The sequence below is a fragment of the Polypterus senegalus genome, chromosome 9 (assembly GCF_016835505.1).
Source record: "Polypterus senegalus isolate Bchr_013 chromosome 9, ASM1683550v1, whole genome shotgun sequence".
In the NCBI taxonomy this organism is placed as follows: Eukaryota; Metazoa; Chordata; class Cladistia; order Polypteriformes; family Polypteridae; genus Polypterus; species Polypterus senegalus.
Window position 1 is genome coordinate 475,256 of NC_053162.1, and position 18,729 is coordinate 493,984.

The 18,729-nt window shown below is 46.2% G+C and overlaps 1 protein-coding gene across 1 annotated transcript in view; it reads left to right on the forward strand.

The window, feature by feature from the left end:
* The first annotated feature begins 10,576 nt into the window (after window positions 1-10,576).
* The window catches only part of spout1 (SPOUT domain containing methyltransferase 1), a 43,091-nt gene continuing 34,938 nt past the window's right edge, over window positions 10,577-18,729 (forward strand). The window contains exons 1-3 of the mRNA XM_039762556.1: window positions 10,577-10,683; window positions 10,821-10,860; window positions 17,834-17,956. Coding sequence (XP_039618490.1) covers window positions 10,636-10,683; window positions 10,821-10,860; window positions 17,834-17,956 — 211 coding nt within the window. The 5' untranslated portion in view covers window positions 10,577-10,635. The remainder of the gene's footprint in view (window positions 10,684-10,820; window positions 10,861-17,833; window positions 17,957-18,729) is intronic.

Here is an 18,729-nt window from a genome sequence, read left to right on the forward strand (position 1 = left end):
GGTGACATGGTCAGGCCCCTAGGGTGGCATGAAGCACCCTCAGCAGAAATCTGGAATGGTGATTACAGGCAGCCAATCCATTGGGGGCACCATGTGTGAAAGTGGTGCCAGTTATGTAACAGAAGGGATGTGGGCTCTCGACACTGAGGGTGACTCCCCCCAGGTCATCAAATTCTAACACAGACGACCCACTATGAACACAGAGGGGCGCCCTCACCCCTTCCCACCTTCAGCTGGCACTGGTCCCACAAAACACTTCCAGAATCACCCACTATGGGGGGCTTGGTTACCTTAAGAGCCCGGCTAGACTGACGGGCAAACAGCGGGTCTTCATAGAATACAAAGTTTACTTTCACAAAATGCCTGCTACACTAAGACGCTCCACAGAGCACAAAAGCATTAAAGAGTTTCCAGCAATGGCAGACCGAGACCTCCTAACACAGAATAAAAAAAAAAAAAGAGAGAAGAACACGGGTTCAAAAAAACACAAAGCAAAGAAAAAAAACAAAATCAGCGTAACTCACCGAAACTTAAACGTTACCTTCATTTGAACTGAATTAGCAGGGACTGTGGGGGACCCTCCAGCGTTACAGGGCAGTGGGCAGCTCCTGGAGGGGACTGGCAGGTGACCCCAGCTCTTGAAAAAAGAACGACACAGAAAATCAACCACGTTAAGTCACATTAAGAGTAAATAAAAGAATCCAAAATGGACAGAATGTGAAGGCCAGCCTGGGGGACCCCGTCTGAATGATGACCATAAAAACCTGACCACTCGATCATTGGTCTGGGACTTGTGGCGCCCCCTACTGGGATCAAGACCTCAGGACGCGGGCTGAAGGTGGACAAGCAGGTCGTTGAGCGAAGAAGGAGCGGAATGCTGAACATCAAGGAAGTGCGATGTGCCTTCATGCCTGGAAGGGGAACCGCGGAGAAATGCCAAGCGACATGTCATACGTTTATAGGTTCAGATAAAACTTTACACCGGACACCAAAGGAAGTCACGGGATGGGAGTGGAGGATTGGACTTGGCTGCATATGGCGGTGCTGAGATGGCGTGTGGAGACAGCGAGAGCTTCTGTGAAGGAGACACTCACAGCCCCAACGTCCCAAAGGAAGCAAAGCTCTGACCGCAAGCCTCCGTGGTGGACACGAGGACAGGGAAATGTCACCACAAATGACAAGCAACGACGTCATCACCCACTCAGGTGTCTGCATCTCATGTGTGCCACTGACTTGACGGCCAAAGATGGATGGGCACTCTCACCAATCAAACCACAGGGCTTGTTAGAGCCCGCCCCCTCAACTTTGACGGCTGACACTCCCCTGGCACGTTGGCGAGTCCAGTGTGGCATCCACGGCCTTATTACTTGGAATCTGCTGCTGCAATGGATACAGGGAAGTGGACTGATCTTCTAATCAATAACGTCATCTGTCATTAAAAAGTCTGAATGTCAGGCCCATTGCTTGTAGTGGCAGTCAAATAAATAAATTACAAAAAAAACTTCACGACACCTGAAATTATTTATGAATATTTAATGTCACATTTCAGAATCCTGTAGCACCCTTGGGTCTTTGCAATGCACTTATCGGAGTCGGAGTCGGAGGTAAAGAACTTGGGGTGATCATCGACTCTGACGTAAACTTCACACATCGAGCGGATTACGAGGACGCCGTCGTCCCCTTTACGGAGTGTGGCCAGCGTTAGATCCCTTATAGTTGACGCTGTTTGTTTTTAGCTGACTGGATTACCGTAATGAAGGACAGGAGAGACAACAATCAACAGAAGGCAGCAGGCAGAACATGAAAACCTGAGCGCCCTTCAACAGCTCTCCGGCGTGTTCTCTTGAGGTCAGACACTCAATGCTAGAAGACTTTCTAACGTCTCATCATCGTCATCGTCAGCAGCTCTCACTTGACTATTAAAATGGCTCCCCTTACTCTTTATTATCTTCGCCGTTGTCGTCGGCACCACAAACGGACTGACGGCGCTGAATGTTTGTAAGTTTGAAACAAGTGTTGTCTCTCGTTGGTTCAATCTGACATATTAATGATCTGATAGATCACCGAGTCTGACGTGTCACCTGCGCAATGTGACGCGTTTAGTGATCACCGAGTCTGACGTGTCACCTGCGCAATGTGACGCGTCTCGCATCAGAAGAAGAGGTCACACTGACTGGCGATACGAACGTTAAAGTCGCCGACTCGTCACAGCTCGTAATTAGAATTGACTTTCAGTCTGAGAATTCCTCAAAGAAAGGCGCGTTAAATTTAGGAACTTTAAAACTTCAACTAAGCACAATTTAGGGTCACCTGACCTGCATGTCTTTGGACTGTGGGAGGAAACCCACGCAGACACGGGGAGGACATGCAAACTCCACACAGAGGGGACCTGGGAAGTGAACCCAGACGGATCTCCTAACTGCGAGGCAGCAACGCTACCCACTGCGCCACCGTGCCGCCCAAGCTGTAACCTTAGCTCTTCAAATGGAGGTCAGGCTTAAAAGCAGCGGTGAGACCACATTTCAGTTGTATCTGACTGTATGGGGACAGGAGCGTCACATTCTTCAGGCACTCGTCTCTGCTGTCTTCTCAGCTCTCCACCATGCGGCCCCCCGAGATGACGGAGTGAAGGCTGAGCGTCTCAGCTGTCCACGAGAGGAGCTTCATTCATCAAATCCCATCACGTGAAGCGTGGAAACGAAGAGCATTTGAAGCCGCATGTATAATAATGTTTATTTTAGAAGTCAATATTATGAGACGCGCCATGGCATCAGCACGGACGCAGATGGTCCTTAAGATCACGCCCTGCATATGTAGGAAGAATTGCAGCAAGACGTCTTGATAGCTGAGCGTATTTGGACTTGCTGGCTGCCTGACTGCTGGTAATTCTGCTTTGTATACGACGCGTTATGCCAACCCTCGACTGAGTTCTTTGTTCGCGGCATGCCATCAGCAGTTATAACAGTTATAACCTAACACATAATGTGTACATAATGCGCACGTACACGTCCCACTCTCTTGGCCTGTCTCGCCATTTTGTCGGCGCTCATTTGTCCGTCGCGCTTTTGTCGGTGAACCCTAATGAAGCACACACACCAACGCGTGACCGATGACGTCCCAAAGAGGTTCTAAAGCTTTGCGTTGTCCCACAGGCTGTGAGAGGCGAGGTGCCGTATCTTAAACACAGAAGTCCAGGAATGTGAACCCGTGTTATCGGACAATCGGGTCAGTGCCAGGCTCTGAACTTCCAACGTGTCCCGCAGGCCCATTCTCAACGCTCTCTACGTGGGCCCAGTTCCACAAGCACATTCCCCACATCCCCTTAGGATTCTTTGGGCCCCTAAGGACAATCACCCCAAACATTGGTGGACAATTGATGGAATCTTTCACATTGCATGGGGTGGAAATGTTGTCACATAATTACGAATCAGTGGGGGCTTTGATGGACTTTGGTCATTCACATTGGCAGCAGTGCTAGTGGGCACTCCATCGTAGTGTAACCTCCAAGGACACCACCCAGGAAGGGCAGCTGCCTGGCAGACCCCCCTCGAAGAGTGACTGGCACTGCACTGCAGAGAACGAGATGGCGCTCAGACACCCATAGCAGTGGTCCTGGGGACTCCCTGGGGCTGCCCAACCGACTTCTGTTCTCATTTGGACCCCTGGCCTCATTAACTGAGCTGCCATTTCACCTTCAGTGTTTCTGGTCTAAATGTAGAAACTGCAAACCTAAATCTGCTAACTGGTCATTAAAATGTACTAAGCCGTTAAACGCGGGTACTCTGCTTTCTGTGTGTTGACTTTTTAACAAAACTGCAAAGACCAGGAATGGAATCAGGCCGACGGCTGGCGAGTGGCCCTAAAAAGGACCATCGGTAACTTCAGGGTGACCTCTCAGGCACACCCAGCTGCTTGTCACTTCATACACACTGCACACCTCTGCCTCACCGGGGGTCCGACGGAGCCCATATGCCATACTGTCCCCTCACCGGGGGTCCGACGGAGCCCATATGCCATACTGTCCCCTTACTAGGGGTCCGACAGAGCCCATATGCCATACTGTCCCCTCACCAGGGGTGCGATGGAGCCCATATGCCATACTGTCCCCTCACCAGGGGTCCGATGGAGCCCATATGCCATACTGTCCCCTCACCAGGGGCTCTCTACAAGCTGACTCCAATCCAGGATCCAATCTGAGGACTGGCAGCATTGAGACCTCTGAGCCAATGGGCTTCAGCAACTGGGTGACGCGTCCGATTGAAGTGCTGTGCCCGTGTCCCTCTTACCTGCTGCTCACGGGCTGCTCCAGGTCCTCCTGTCCCACCCGAGTTGTGTGCCCCCACATGTCCGGACCCTGAGCTCACTATAATATTTTCGCTCTGCTTTTCCAGGTGTCCTGGTTATTTAGCAGCATCCTTTCTTCATTCGCTGGCTGTCTGCTCTGCTTGTTTATAATGGTCATTGTTAGGACACAATGAAGGGCGGGGACTACACAGAAAAATGGGCAAAATAAGAGGAAAATAACAAAAGAGATTTATTAAGCATTTCATGCTACAACAAAAATCCAAATTGTTCAAAATGTCTTCTAAATGTAAAAATCAGACTGCTGTGCTTTTCTGCTGAATAAGAGAAGAGACAAAAAGAGCAGCTAATGAAGTGGGATCCGTTATTATCACTGATTGTGAACCTCATTGGAACAAAAACCTGCAGTATATAAATCGTTTGCAACGAGTGCAGAATGCAGCTGCTAGAATCCTAACTAGGAAAAGAAAATCTGAGCACATCACACCAGTCTTAGCGTCACTACACTGGTTACCTGTGTCATTCAGGATTGACTTTAAAATTCTGCTTATGGTTTATAAAGCCTTAAATAATCTCGCGCCATCTCATATATCAGAGTGCCTGACACCTTATATTCCAAATCGTAACCTCAGATCCTCAAATGAGTGTCTCCTTAGAATTCCAAGAGCTAAACCTAAATGAAGTGGTGAGGCGGGCAGGCGGCCTTCTGCTGTTATGCACCTAAAATCTGGAATAGCCTGCCAATAGGAATTCACCAGGCTGATACAGTAGAGCACTTTAAAACACTGCTGAGAACACATTACTTTAACATGGCCTTTCTATAACTTCATTTTAATCTTAATTTAACTTAATCCTGATACTCTGTATGTTCAATCTCCTCATAATAACTACTCATGGTGGCTCTAAAATCAGTACTGACCCCTACTCTCTTTTCTGTTTCTTTGTGGTGGTGGCCTGCGCCACCTCCACCTACTCAAAGCTTCATGATGCTCCAACAATGATGGACGGATTAAAAGGAAGAAGTCTACGTGACCATCATCATCATCAAGCCCTTCCGTGAGAACCCTAAATCCAAAGAGGACTGTTTCATTTATGTTAGGTAGAATGCCCAGAGGGGACTGGTCAGGTGGTCTCATGGTCTGAATCCCTACAGATTTTATTTTTTTCTCCAGCCGTCTGGAGTTTTTGTTTTTTCTGTCCCCCCTGGCCATTGAACCTTACTCGATGTTAATTAATGTTGATTTATTTTGTTTTATAATTGTGTCTTTCATTTTTCTATTCTTTAATATGTAAAGCACTTTGAGCTACTGTTTGTATGAAAATGTGCTATAGAAATAAATGTTGTTGTTGTTGTTGTAGTCCCAGGGGGTCCACAGAGACCACCGAAACAAAGCAATCATTTGCAGTGACTGGTGTCTCTTCAGCAGCCTTCCTTCCCATTGAGTTGTCACAAATGAGCAGCTTTAGCGCCGGCTGCAGGGGAGCCTCAAAAAACGGCAACCGTCCCAAAGTCTCGAGTCAATTGTGGCGATGGTGGGCGGTCCTTCTGAGCAACCCAAACGAGCGAGGGTCCATTGGCACGGCAACAAATGGCATCTTTAGGGCTTATGACAGCTTGATTGGCACAAGGCCGAAACGAAGACACTGTGTCCTTGGGCACCTGCCCCATTGTAACTATATGATCAGCAGGGGCACTGGGGCAGCATTGAGCTCAGGGGGGTTAGGATTTCTGTCACCCACTTCGTGTCACGATTTTCGAAGTTTCCTGAGAGTCGCTTGAGAGACTTCAAAGGGTTGTCTGCCCATCTATACAGAAACACCGTGCGGGTGGGTGGCACAGAGAGAGCCATAGACAGAATTACTAGACGCCACGTGACCAGCAGCATCGTACGTCCACGTTGCCGCCATATTGTGAGTGGCACTGCTGTGGAGTGAAGTGATGGATAAACGCATGTGCTGCTTGGCATTTACAAACCAGAGCCCGGGGATTACGTCTCCTAGGTAAGGCTGAGCGATTGTGTTGTTATATTTGGCCATCAGAGAATCCTGTTTTATGATCTCAGCACTCGAGGTCACCTTACAATGAAATTAAACAACATGAGAAATCAAAAAGTAAAAATTAGCAAACAAACACAGATAACTGGCAGTAACAGTGAAACTTCACAATTGGTATGCCAGCTTGAAAAGAGAAGTTTTAAAATGTGACATCGAGTCGAGCTGACGGATACGAGAGAGAAGAGAATTCAGGAGTTGAGGAGCACCAGGAGAGACACACGAGTCTGACGTGTGGCACAGAAAGTCGAGCTGCAGAGGAGTGCCAGTCTGGAGGAGATCGAGAGGAGTGCCAGTCTGGAGGAGATCGAGAGAAGTGCCAGTCTGGAGGAGATCGAGAGGAGTGCCAGTCTGGAGGAGATCAGCGAGGTGAGGAGAGCTTTAAATGTTCAGAGCAGGATTGTGTGTCGTATTCTGTAGTTAAGAGTGACGCTGGGAGAGAATCGGTGTGACGTGTTCAGTGGATTTAGAGCAGCAGGTTATTACCCTGAAGAAGTTGTGAGCGATGGTTACGTGTTTATGGGATGCCAGCTAGAATAGCATTACAGTAATCTGTAGGTGAGGTGACTCGGGCATTGACTGATACTTCAGTAAAGAACAGGACGAGGTCTAGAAATGTTACAGAGATTGAGAAGGCAGTCTGAGAAATGTTACTTCTACAGTATGGGAGGAATTCTTCAATAATTCTACTTGTCATTATTAGTGTGAATGGATATAAATAATTGCATGTAAATGATTTACCCAAATCTATTGTATGTAAACGATCCTGTTTTAAACGTTATTGTTTTCTCAGTTTCCAGGTCTACCTGTTCAGTTTTGCCACTCGCAATATGGCGGACGTGCTGGCGTGTCGTGTCGACTGGGCAGCACAGTGAATGTGGCGTCTATCTAGATCTGTCAATGGCGAGAGTATACACATGTATAGTATAAGTTCTTACGCAGCACAGCGCTGAAGTATTAGGGTCAGTAGTGTAGTCCAGGGTATATGCGGGTATGGCCACTTCTTATTAGGTTGTCACAGCGTATACCCACTTCTAAACCCCCCTGTTACGGGTATACACTGCAGTGTAATACGGGTATACGCGGGTATACGCGGGTATACGGCGCTTTTCAGTCCGCACACCGTGACAGTCTACATCCACACTGACACGCTGATACGCATTTATGTGCTGCAGGCACGTCAGTTTTTTTCTGCCATTGGTGTCTGCTTTGGTTATGTTTTGGGGCAACTAATGATTGGTTAGGGCAAATGGGTTACGCCAATCAGAGGCAGAGTAGGGCGGGACATGCCGTTCCTTTGCTAAACCGGGAAAATATCCTTTGCCACCACCTTCCTGTCGGTCCACTAAAATATGTCCTCACGTAAAAAGTGAATATAACCAAGTTAATAGTGAAAATGAAGCGACCCATACAAACAAAGATTAGCTTACAGAACAAATGACCTCGTGAAGCTCCATTATTGCTACCATCCAGCCGGGCAGGCAGCCACAGCCTCTCAGTCCCCAACCCCAGTCAGAGGAGGTGCTGACGGTGGAGGCGCTAAATCTCTGATTGACATTGCAGATTCAAGTGGAAGATCACGTCAGCCATGGTGAGTGCTTTATACTGCACCCTCCACCCATCCTTCTGCTGATGCCAGTGTAGGAGAGACATCCTCACCCACAATTACAGCAGCCCAGGTGAGCAGAGAGCTGAGGAGACTTCGTGCCAGTAAAGCAGCGGGTCCAGATGGAGTATCAGTCATGAATGCTGAAGGCCTGTGTGTTGGAGCTGTGGGGTCCTCTACAGCACATCTTCAACCTGAGCCTGGAACAGCGGAGAGTCCTGAGGCTTTGGAGAACATCTTGTATCACCCCAGTCCCAAAGGTATCACATCCCAGTGAGCTGAATGACTGTCGCTCTGATGTCACATGTGATGAAGACTATGGAGCGGCTGCTGCTTCACCACCTGAGGCCACAGGTCCACCACACCCTCGACCCTCTGCAGTTCTCATACCAGGAGAAGGTGGGAGCGGAGGATGCCATCATCTACATGCTACACAAATCCCTCTCCCACTTGGACAGAGGCAGTGGTGCTGTAAGAATTATGTGTCTGGACTTCACTAGCGCCTTCAACACCATCCAACCTCTGCTCCTCAGGGACAAGCTGACTGAGATGGCAGTAGATTTACACCTGGTGACATCGGTGGATCGTGGACTATCTTACAGACAGACCTCAGTATGTGCGTCTCAGGAACTGCAGGTCTGACATTGTGGTCAGCAGCACAGGAGCGCCGCAGAGGACTGGACTTTCTCAGGTCCTGTTCAGCCAACATACATCAGACTTCCAATACAACTCGGAGTCCTGCCACATGACGACACTGCTATGGTGGGCTGCATCAGGAGTGGGCAGGAGGAGGAGTACAGGAACCTAATCAAGGACTTTGTTAAATGGTGCGACTCAAACCACCTACACCTGAACACCAGCAAAACCAAGGAGCTGGTGGTGGATTTTAGGAGGACCAGGCCCCTTGTGGACCCCGTGATCATCAGAGGTGACTGTTCAGAGAGTGCAGACCTATAAACACCTGGGAGTGCAGCTGGATGACAAACTGGACTGGACTGCCAACACTGATGATCTGTGTAAGAGAGGTCAGAGACGACTATACTTCATTAGAAGACTGGCGTCCTTCAACATCTGTAATAAGATGCTGCAGATGTTCTATCAGACTGTTGTGGTGAGCGCCCTCTTCTACACGGTGGTGTGCTGGGCAGGCAGCATAAAGACGAGGGACAAACTGGTGAGGAAGGCAGGCTCTATTGTAGGCACGGAGCTGGACAGTTGGACATCTGTGGCAGAGTGACGGGCACTGAGCAGACTCAGTCAATCATGGAGAATCCACTGAACAGGATCATCTCCAGACAGAGGAGCAGCTCCACTGACAGACTGAGGAGACCCCACACTATGCGACTCGGGGGGTAAACGTTAACATTATACATTAAAGTTATTGTCTGTTATACCCGCCTGGCTCTCTCCACCTTGCATTTTTTACCTGGCACTGCTTTTTTTTATCACTCTTTAATTTAATATTGTTTTATATCAGTATGCTGCTGTTGGAGTGTCTGAATTGCTCCTTGGGATTAATAAAGTATCTGTCTGTCTGTCTGTCTGTCTGTCTGTCTGTCTAATAGCAAGATTGTTAAATGATGTTAATACAGCGTTACTACAGCATTAACTAGCAGCTTTTTTATTTCGTTTCATTTATTTTTTGTTCTTCCAGTGTCCTCCTGCAGCCTGTGGCTCGTGTTAAGTTCGCCTCTCTGACTTTCATTAGCGTCGAAGCTGCTAGCTGTTAACAAATTCCAGTTGGCTGCATTTTAAAACGCAGATATTTCAACGTGACTTTCACATCAGTGCTTGTTTTTGAGTAGCGACAGATGAGCAGGTGTTGGCGAGAGTTTATAGCGTTACGCTCACACCGTTGTCCTCGAGCACTGACCGCTGCCCAGACGGCCCGGACATTAAATCACTTCTAGCTTAGGTACGTTAGTCGTCCTGAGAAATGCCGATTTTAAACTCGAAACTGTGTTAGTGTGTTGGTAACAAGGAGGCATTGCCAAAGTATGAAAAATGACATTACTTGTTATTGCTCTCTGTTGTCATAGTTAATGAACATTCAGAATCGTCAAATCCAAGTATTTTATTTTGAAAATCAGCTGTTTCATTTTGTAAAAATCTCTGACTGAAGAGGCGTTGGCTTCATGTTAAATGTATCTGCTCTGTACCACCAGTCATTTTCACATTCTGCCACTGACAAATCATTTCAATTTTATAATTGGGTCCCTCTCTGGCCTTCACTATCTGTTGCAGATTCCATATTCTAAGACACGGTTTACATCTCCATGGACTGAGAAAAGGTACGCATTATGTATGCAGTTGAATCACCAGACAGATCTGCAAAATCTGCACCTCTGGTCTGTTGGTCTCATGGTGACCCTTGAAGTGAATGAAGTCAGGCAGCTGATGTAAATAGTACGGTGCCTTTCTAGTGGGGACTACATATGTAAGACTGTCACTATTAATAACGGGCACATTTTTCTTTTGCTGTGTAGGCCGCTAAAAGGTTTGGGGGCTAAATGTACAGTAAACCCACTTCTCCAGCCACCACTGCACCACTGGGTAGGATAACCAACGGAGAGCGCGACACCTCGAGATCTACATCCGGGTCAGCTCAGTGACGCCGCACGCCGGAAGTGTTGGCGCGTTTGCGTAGACCACGTGTGCCGCCGGTCTGAGCAGTCATGGCGGGCGCTCCGCCGTCAAAGAAGCCGAATTTGCAGTCAAAGGACGTAAGTAAACCGCTGTTAACAGTACAAGTCTTGAAACGTATGACAGAGCCGAGCCTCGTAGTTTCATGGTATCAGTACGAGGCACGACAGTGCAGGTTTTAATCTCCTTTTGCCCTTTTTTTTTTTTTAATTTTCAGGGCGCAGAGAGGGTTGACTGGAAGAAGCGCAGTGCCGAACGTGAGTATCTTTTGCAATAAAACGAAGCGCTTTGTATTGAGGTGTTTGACGGCGCACCTTAGATTTAAAATCACAAACTAGGGCCAGGAAAGGTAAGCGTGCCATTGTCTTAAAAGTCTGCGTTACCATCGTCATGGAGGGTGTGTGTGTGTGTGTGTGTGTGTGTGTGTGTGTGTGTGTGTGTGTGTGTGTGTGTGTGTGTGTGTGTGTGTGTGTGTGTGTGTGTTCGTCTTCAATGTCGACAGACTGTTGTAGAATCGCGCAAAGGGCGAACGTGTGAACAAACCGCCGCTGCTCAGGACCGGGCGAATAAGCGCAGTAAGCGGTCACCTCCGGCCACCCAGACTTCGTGTAACAAGCCGCATGTCCACGAGGCCGAAGTGGGCTGCTTTCTCGCCTCAGGCCGCCTGCTGACTCCCAGACCTCGTGCCAAGTCCGTTACTCCTTAAGCGTTAGCGGAAAGACAGCTTGCCAGTCCGGCTTGGGTACAGAATGAGTGGAACTGGGATGTTTAAATGGTCTTCGGGCCACCCCCGTTCTAACAGTTTCAAGAACAGAAGGATGTCTTTGTGAGTTTGCACTTCAGGTTTGTCCAGCCCAACGTGAATACCAGGGGCAAATTGGATGGCAAAGGTGGCACGCTGTAATGTCTAATGAATGGGACTGTGACCTTTTAAAAGGCTCCGTAAAGGGTTGATGCTATTGAGCCACCTAAACTGAAATAGTTTTTAGAATATAACAATACTTTTATTTCATTGCAGTTGGGTTTTACCCAGTCCAGTGTAGGTGTCTTAGTATGCCAACTTTTCCAGTGCATTTAACTATGTGATGAATGGGATTACCACTGATGCGTGATGGGCACCCTTACAGGATTACATGCTATTGTGCCCCCCTCATTTTCACAGCTTTGAGAGAAGACAGATATCTGCCTTTGTTAAATTGTTTTGCTCGGCACATTGCCGGCTAGATTGTTCAGTTTGCTTTGAAGTTTTGTCAAAATGCATTGATTGATGTCAAAATATACTCGGTGGTCCATTCTTCACAAACTGTACTTTGCATTGGCACAGACAGATTTGAACTGCAGATTGACAAAGTCATCTTTAAACTGGGTGGCCCTTTCTAGTGCCATTTAAGCATTACAGTGACTCGCATTCTTTGCACCCGCTGAACCAGGCAGAACTCGGCGGCTGTTTATCAAAGGCATCAGTTTTTCTGTTAATGTGGAATAAGTGACTGCTTTGCACAAGGTGTGTGAATAAGTAGCTGGCCTGAAACGAATAAGTAACCAGAAGAAAAAGGAGCTGCGAATAAGTAGCCAGCGCTGCTCTCCTTCTAAACTGCATTCTGTTTGGTTCAGTTTTATAGAGCATAACCTTCATATCACACACAGCCACATGGAGGATTAAAGGGAGCACGAAAGTGCATTCTACAGCCACGGCACCAATGTGTGCACTGCACTCGCATCTGTAGGGATTTCAATCTGCTCCTTAATGTCGCTAGTGTTTAGTTAAGTAAAGGGAGTGGGAATGTGTGTCAGTGTTCTTAAGGGCAGCTACCAGTGCAGAAGACCACATTTATTTCTTTAGCACGTTTGCCGTACAAAAGTTCAGAGGGCTTTATGAGAGCGAGAGAGAGAGAGCATCTATGTGGCTTTTTACGTATGCTGTCTGTCTAAAATGTATATTATACTCACACAAGAGTGACTAAAAAGAAAGAGAACCTCTGACTTGACCGCTCCACTGTAGCCCTGTACGGGAGTGTTACCGTCGCTATAAAGGAGATGACACACACTGAATAATAATTTGTTGTCTTAAAGCCCTTAGTGTGTCACATGCTGCGCTCACACACTCTCAGACTACAATAATCCCTCGCTATATCGCACTTCAACTTTCGCGGCTTCACTCTATCGCTGATTTTATAACATTAGAACACTTGAGACGAGAACAGGCCATTCAGCCCAACAAAGCTCGCCAGTCCTTTATCCACTTGTTTCCTCCAAGAAAACATCAAGTCGAGTTTTGAAAGTCCCTAACGTCCTACTGTCCACCACACTACTTGGTAACTTATTCCAAGTGTCTGTCGTTCTTTGTGTAAAGAAAAACTTCCTAATGTTTGTGTGACATTTACCTTTAACAAGTTTCCAACTGTGCCCCCGTGTTCTTGATGAGCTCATTTTAAAATACAAGTCTCGATCCACTGTACTAATCAGCTTCATCATTTTGAACACTTCAAGCATGTCACCTCTTAGTCTTCTTTTGTTAAACTGTAAAGGCTCAGCTCTTTTAATCTTTCCTCATAACTCATCCCCTGTAGACCTGGAATCAGCCTAGTCGCTCTTCTCTGGACCTTTTCTAGTGCTGCTATGTCCTTTTGTAGCCTGGAGACCAAAACTGCACACAGTACTCAAGATGAGGCCTCACCAGTGCATTATAAAGGTTGAGCATAACCTCCTTGGACTTGTACTCCACAGATCGTGCTATATAACCTAACATTCTGTTAGCCTTCTTAATGGCTTCTGAACACTGTTTGGAAGTTGATAGCTTGGAGTCCACTATGACTCCTAAATCCTTCTCATAAGGTGTACTCTCGATTTTCCGACCGCCCATTGTGTATTCAAACCTAATATTTTTACTTCCTATGTGTAATACTTTACATTTACTGACATTAAATTTCATCTGCCACAAATCTGCCCAAGCCTGTATGCTATCCAAGTCCTTCTGTAATGATATAACGGATTCCAAATTATCTGCTAATCCACCTATCTTGGTATCATCTGCAAACTTAACCAGCTTGTTACTTATATTCCTATCTAAATCATTTATATATATTAAAAATAGCAGCGCCCTAGCACTGACCCCTGTGGAACACCACTCTTAACATCGCCAGTTCTGATGAGGTTCCTCGCACCATCACCCTCTGCTTCCTGTGTCTGAGCCAATTCTGCACCCATCTAAAAACATCACCCTGAATTCCCACTTCTTTTAACTTGATGCCCAACCTCTCATGTGGCACCTTATCAAATGCTTTCTGAAAGTCCAGATAAATAATATCATAAGCTCCACTTTGATCGTATCCTTTTGTTGCCTCCTCATAGAATTCCAACATGTTAGTAAAACACGACCTCCCCCTTCTGAACCCATGCTGACTGTTCAGAATAACTCCTGTCCTTGTCATGTGTTGCTCAATCTTATCCTTAATAATTCCTTCCATTAATTTTCCTGTGATGCTTGTTAAGCTTACTGGCCTATAGTTGCTTGGATCTGCCCTGTCACCCTTTTTATATAATGGGATGATATTTGCCATTTTCCAGTCCTTTGGAATCTCTCCAGTGCACAGTGACTTCCTAAAAATATGTGTCAAGGGTTTATATATGTACTCACTAGCCTCCTTAAGAACACGAGGATAAATATTATCTGGGCCTGGTGATTTGTTTGATTTCATCTTATTTAATCTGAGCAGCACTTCTCCCTCTACAATTTCCAAATCCCTCAGTACCTCCTTAGTAGTTGTTTACCTCTGGCAGGTTATCCACTTGCTCACTTGTAAACACCTCAGAAAAATGTAAGTTTAGGGCATCTGCTATTTCATTGTCTGTATCTTTTAATTCCCTTTACTATTCCTGATGAACTTGACCTCCTCCTTAACTGTTCTTTTACTACTAAAATACTGAAAGAATCTCTTGGGGTCTTCTTTCGCCTTATCTGCTATATTCCTCTCCAACTGTCTTTTAGCCTCTCTGATATCCTTCTTAATGGTTGCCCTCATGTTCTCATACGCGCTACGGTTCTCTTTGCAGTCATTAGTCTTATATGCCTTATACAGCAGTTTTTTCCTTTGCAACTTCTTTTTTAAATCTTTATTAATCCATCGTGGAGTTTTTTAGTTTCCTATTACTTCCAAATTTAGGTATGTATCTGTCCTGCATTACATGTAAAACATTTTAAACCTGTTCCACTGCTCCTCGACTGTCTCCACATTTAAAAGCTTATCCCAGTCTATCCTACTTAGACTTTGTCATCTGCTCAAAATTAGCCCTACTAAAGTTCAACTTAACAATTTTAGTCTTTGCATCTGTACTCTTACAAAATACTGAGAATTGTATTACATTATGGTCACTTGACCCTAGTGGTTCAATCACCTCTACACCCTCAATTCTATCCTGATTATTACAGAATACTAAATCCAGATAGGCTTCACCCCTTGTTGGTGCTTTAACATGCTGTGTTAAAAACAGTCGCGATTACTTCTAAAACTCCTGCTCTTGTGCTCCTCCATCTGTAAGGTTATCCCAGTTAATATTTGGATAATTAAAGTCCCCATGACTATAATATCCCCTGTAAACTTGCCTTTTGATATTACTAAAAGATGTGTGTTGAAATTACTGTCTGAATTGGGTGGTCTATAACACACTCCTAAAATGAGACCTTTTCCCTAATATTTTCCAGGAAGCCACATGTCCTCACTAAGATGGGGCTCATCATCCAACTGAAGATGACTTACATTTAATTCCTGTTTGGCATAAACAGCAACCCCACCTCCTTTTCTGTTCTGTCTATCCTTCCTAAAAATGTGTATCCCTCTATGTTACACTCATCCCCATCTTTGTTATTTAGCCAGGTTTCCGTTATTGCTATAATATCATAATTGTGCTCTGCTACATACAACTCCAACTCACTTACCTTATTTTTGATACTTCTAGCATTAAGGCAAGCTATTTTTAATGTGTTAATCCTTCTATCTTTACGTGTTTGCTTAAAATTTACATTACTATGCATTTTTATTTCTACACCATTGTTTGTTCTTCCATGTATAGATCTAAATCTGGCCTGTCCTAAACTCCCTGCCCCCATTCCCTAGTTTAAACAATCCTCGACTAGCCTACACATACGCCTCCCCAATACATTGGTGCCCCTCCGGTTCAGATGTAACCCGTCACGGCGGAACAGGTCCCATCTGTTCCAAAAGGAGTCCCAATGCCCCATAAACCTATACCCTTCTACCCTGCACCAAGATTTGAGCCACGCGTTAAGCCTTCTAATCTCCTCAATCTTACCTGGACTGGCGCGTGGCACAGGCAGAACTGGAGAAGACTACCTTGTCAGTTCTGCTCCTCAGCTTGGTACCTAACTCTTTGAATTTGGATGCAGAACTGACAGACCACCCTTATGTATGTCATTTGTTCCAACGTGGACAATGACAACTGGATCCACCCCTGCTCTGGCCAAGACCCTATCCACCCTTCCAGGGAGGTCTCCCACCTGTGCTTCCGGAAGGCAACACACCGTCCGAGACTCTCTCTCTCTGGAGCACACCTGCGCTTCAATCCCCCTAATGATTGAGTCCCCAACTATCACTACCTCTCTCTTTTTGGGAACTGGTTTTGAGGTGGCCCGTTGGGGCTCCTCAACCCTGCCTACCACCTCAGAATTATCAGAGTCACCGTCCAGCTCCGCCAGGACATGATAACGGTTAGACACTTCTAGTTCTGGGGTTGATGCCCCCGGACAGTGTGCACCCTTTATCTTACGCCTTGTGACCGTGACCCACCTATTCCTACCTGTCTGGTCTGGAATCTCCTCCCGCGCCACCTTAGGGGTGCACACTATCTCTCTAAAGGACACCTGGGTCAAGTCTGCCAATTCTCTATTACAACGCAGGTCAGCCAACTCCTCCTCCAGTTCAGCAACCCTGAGCTTGAGGTGCTGGATCAGCTGGCATCTCCTGCAGATGTAGCCCTTATATGTAAGCCATGCAATGTATCTAAATATATAACATGTATTTTTCGCTGCTTTGCGGGTTTCTGCGGACATTGGTCTTTTTCCTTCCTGTACATGATTCCTCAGTTGGTTTGCCCAGTTGATTTCATACAAGGGGACACTATTGGCGAATGGCTAAGAAGCCATCCAATCAGAGCATGCGGTTAAGTTCCTGTGGATAGCACACCAACATGACCAGTGAACCAGTTCCTTAATTAGAAGCCCGTTGCTGTTTTTAATGATGACCTTTATTTTATTCCATGGCTTGTTGCTGCTCTCATTTCAGTGACTGATTTCCACCAACAGAGCAGATAACAACATCATATTATTGACCGCTTCACCATTCTTTATTTTCAAATATTGTGTGACGGACACAGAGATTAGCTATTCAGGGTTTGGCTCGTTGTGTTTATATCCTCATGGGCTGCTAATTAAGAAAAAACGATTCAGGGGTCTGAGTTTTCAGTTGAACGTTTATTCAAAACAAGGCAGAAGAAGTGAATTAGCAGCACAAACTGCTCCGTAAAGAAGAAGCCTTCAGCCACTGCAGACCTCCAGGTCACCCCTGGATTAGAGCGTTAATCGCCACAAGTACTCTAACAGGCTTGTCCGTCCTGTTCGCCAGGATTCTTCAAAATAACATCAAGTTGCGATCTGACGATATCTGCTGTCCCACATGGCTCTGGTCCTTTATATGAGGAGAGACTTTCTACCATCTGGGCAAGACTTATCCCTGTGTTCTTGGCAGATAATTTGTTTTAAATATCTGAAAGGCACAACAAACTGACCAAGAAGAAAGGATCCTAACTTGTCTATTAGTATTTTCATTACAGGCTATGCGCTGGGTGTCTGTTGCGTGTTGATTTCGCACATTCAAGTAAGAATTTTGCTGGAGTCTGTCATGTGACGACCGGATTATCCTGTAAACCCCTTGATGGCAATTTGGGGATCAAAGGCTCGCTCCGCTAGGGGGCATCAGAGCAAACACATATGCTGGGGTGGGGCAGTCCAGGAGTGTCTGTCCCTTTATTTACAGACATTAGAGGTGACACCACCTCATGTCCCCTAGAAGGCACACAGCCTCAAAAAAGGCCTTCTGGGGCTGAAGCTCTTAGCTGACGGCACATATTGAGAAGACGTCATTCAGGCCTTGTATTAGGAGTCCCAATCCACTCTCTGGTCGGTCGGTCTGTCTGATCTCTGATATTCAATTACAGGAAAAGAAGAACGCAAACGGTGGAAAGAAGCAAGGCTGATTAAGGCGTTGGAGAAGCAGAAGTGTCAAGAACAGGAGGATCAGGAGCAACAGGCTCGAGAAGAGGAAGAGGCGCAGAGAAAAGGTGACTTCCTTAAATGTCATTTCATATCGCATCGGCTCATATTACTTCTTGTTTTTCTGCTTTTGTGAAATGCAGCCAGTACGGCACCAGTGCTAAAACTGAAATTCCACCGTTATTGTCTGTATGTTTATGAAGTGAGCAGCTCTCCTTATGTTTCCACTAAATATTTAGAACTGAGATTGTGATGAAGTGAACTGTGTACGTTTAGGACTGGAACAAGAAGACGACGTGATTAGTAAACATCTGGATGCTTACACATTCTAGTGACCCAAAATAGGGGGCTCAAGCCTGGATGGTGGGCTGCATGCTGGTACAGGTGTCTGGTTTTTTTTATGCTTCCAAGGCCTCAACTTGAGTTTTAGGATTCAAAGCCCTTTAGGCCGGAGTTATACTTCATGCGACGCATGCTGCAGCAGACGCTCCTGCTACACAAGCGTTGTAGTGTTTATACTTGCGCACGTACTTTACGTAAATCTGGAGGAATCCACCAGGTGGCAGTGTGAGATATTATCACGGCGAGAACATGTTCGGCTTCTCTGTGTTGTGAATTGCCGAAAACACTCGTTAAATTCTGATGACACCTTACTGCAATATCTCTGAAAATTATGTTTATTGATTAAATCCATCAATCCTGGGATGTGTCCATTCCAGCAAGCATTGGGCACGAGTGTGAAACAGTCCCTGGACGAGGCCTCGGCTCATCGCAAGGTGAATACAGGCACACACACACACACATACACTGGCGTCCTTTTAGCGGCACCAAATCCCCAAAT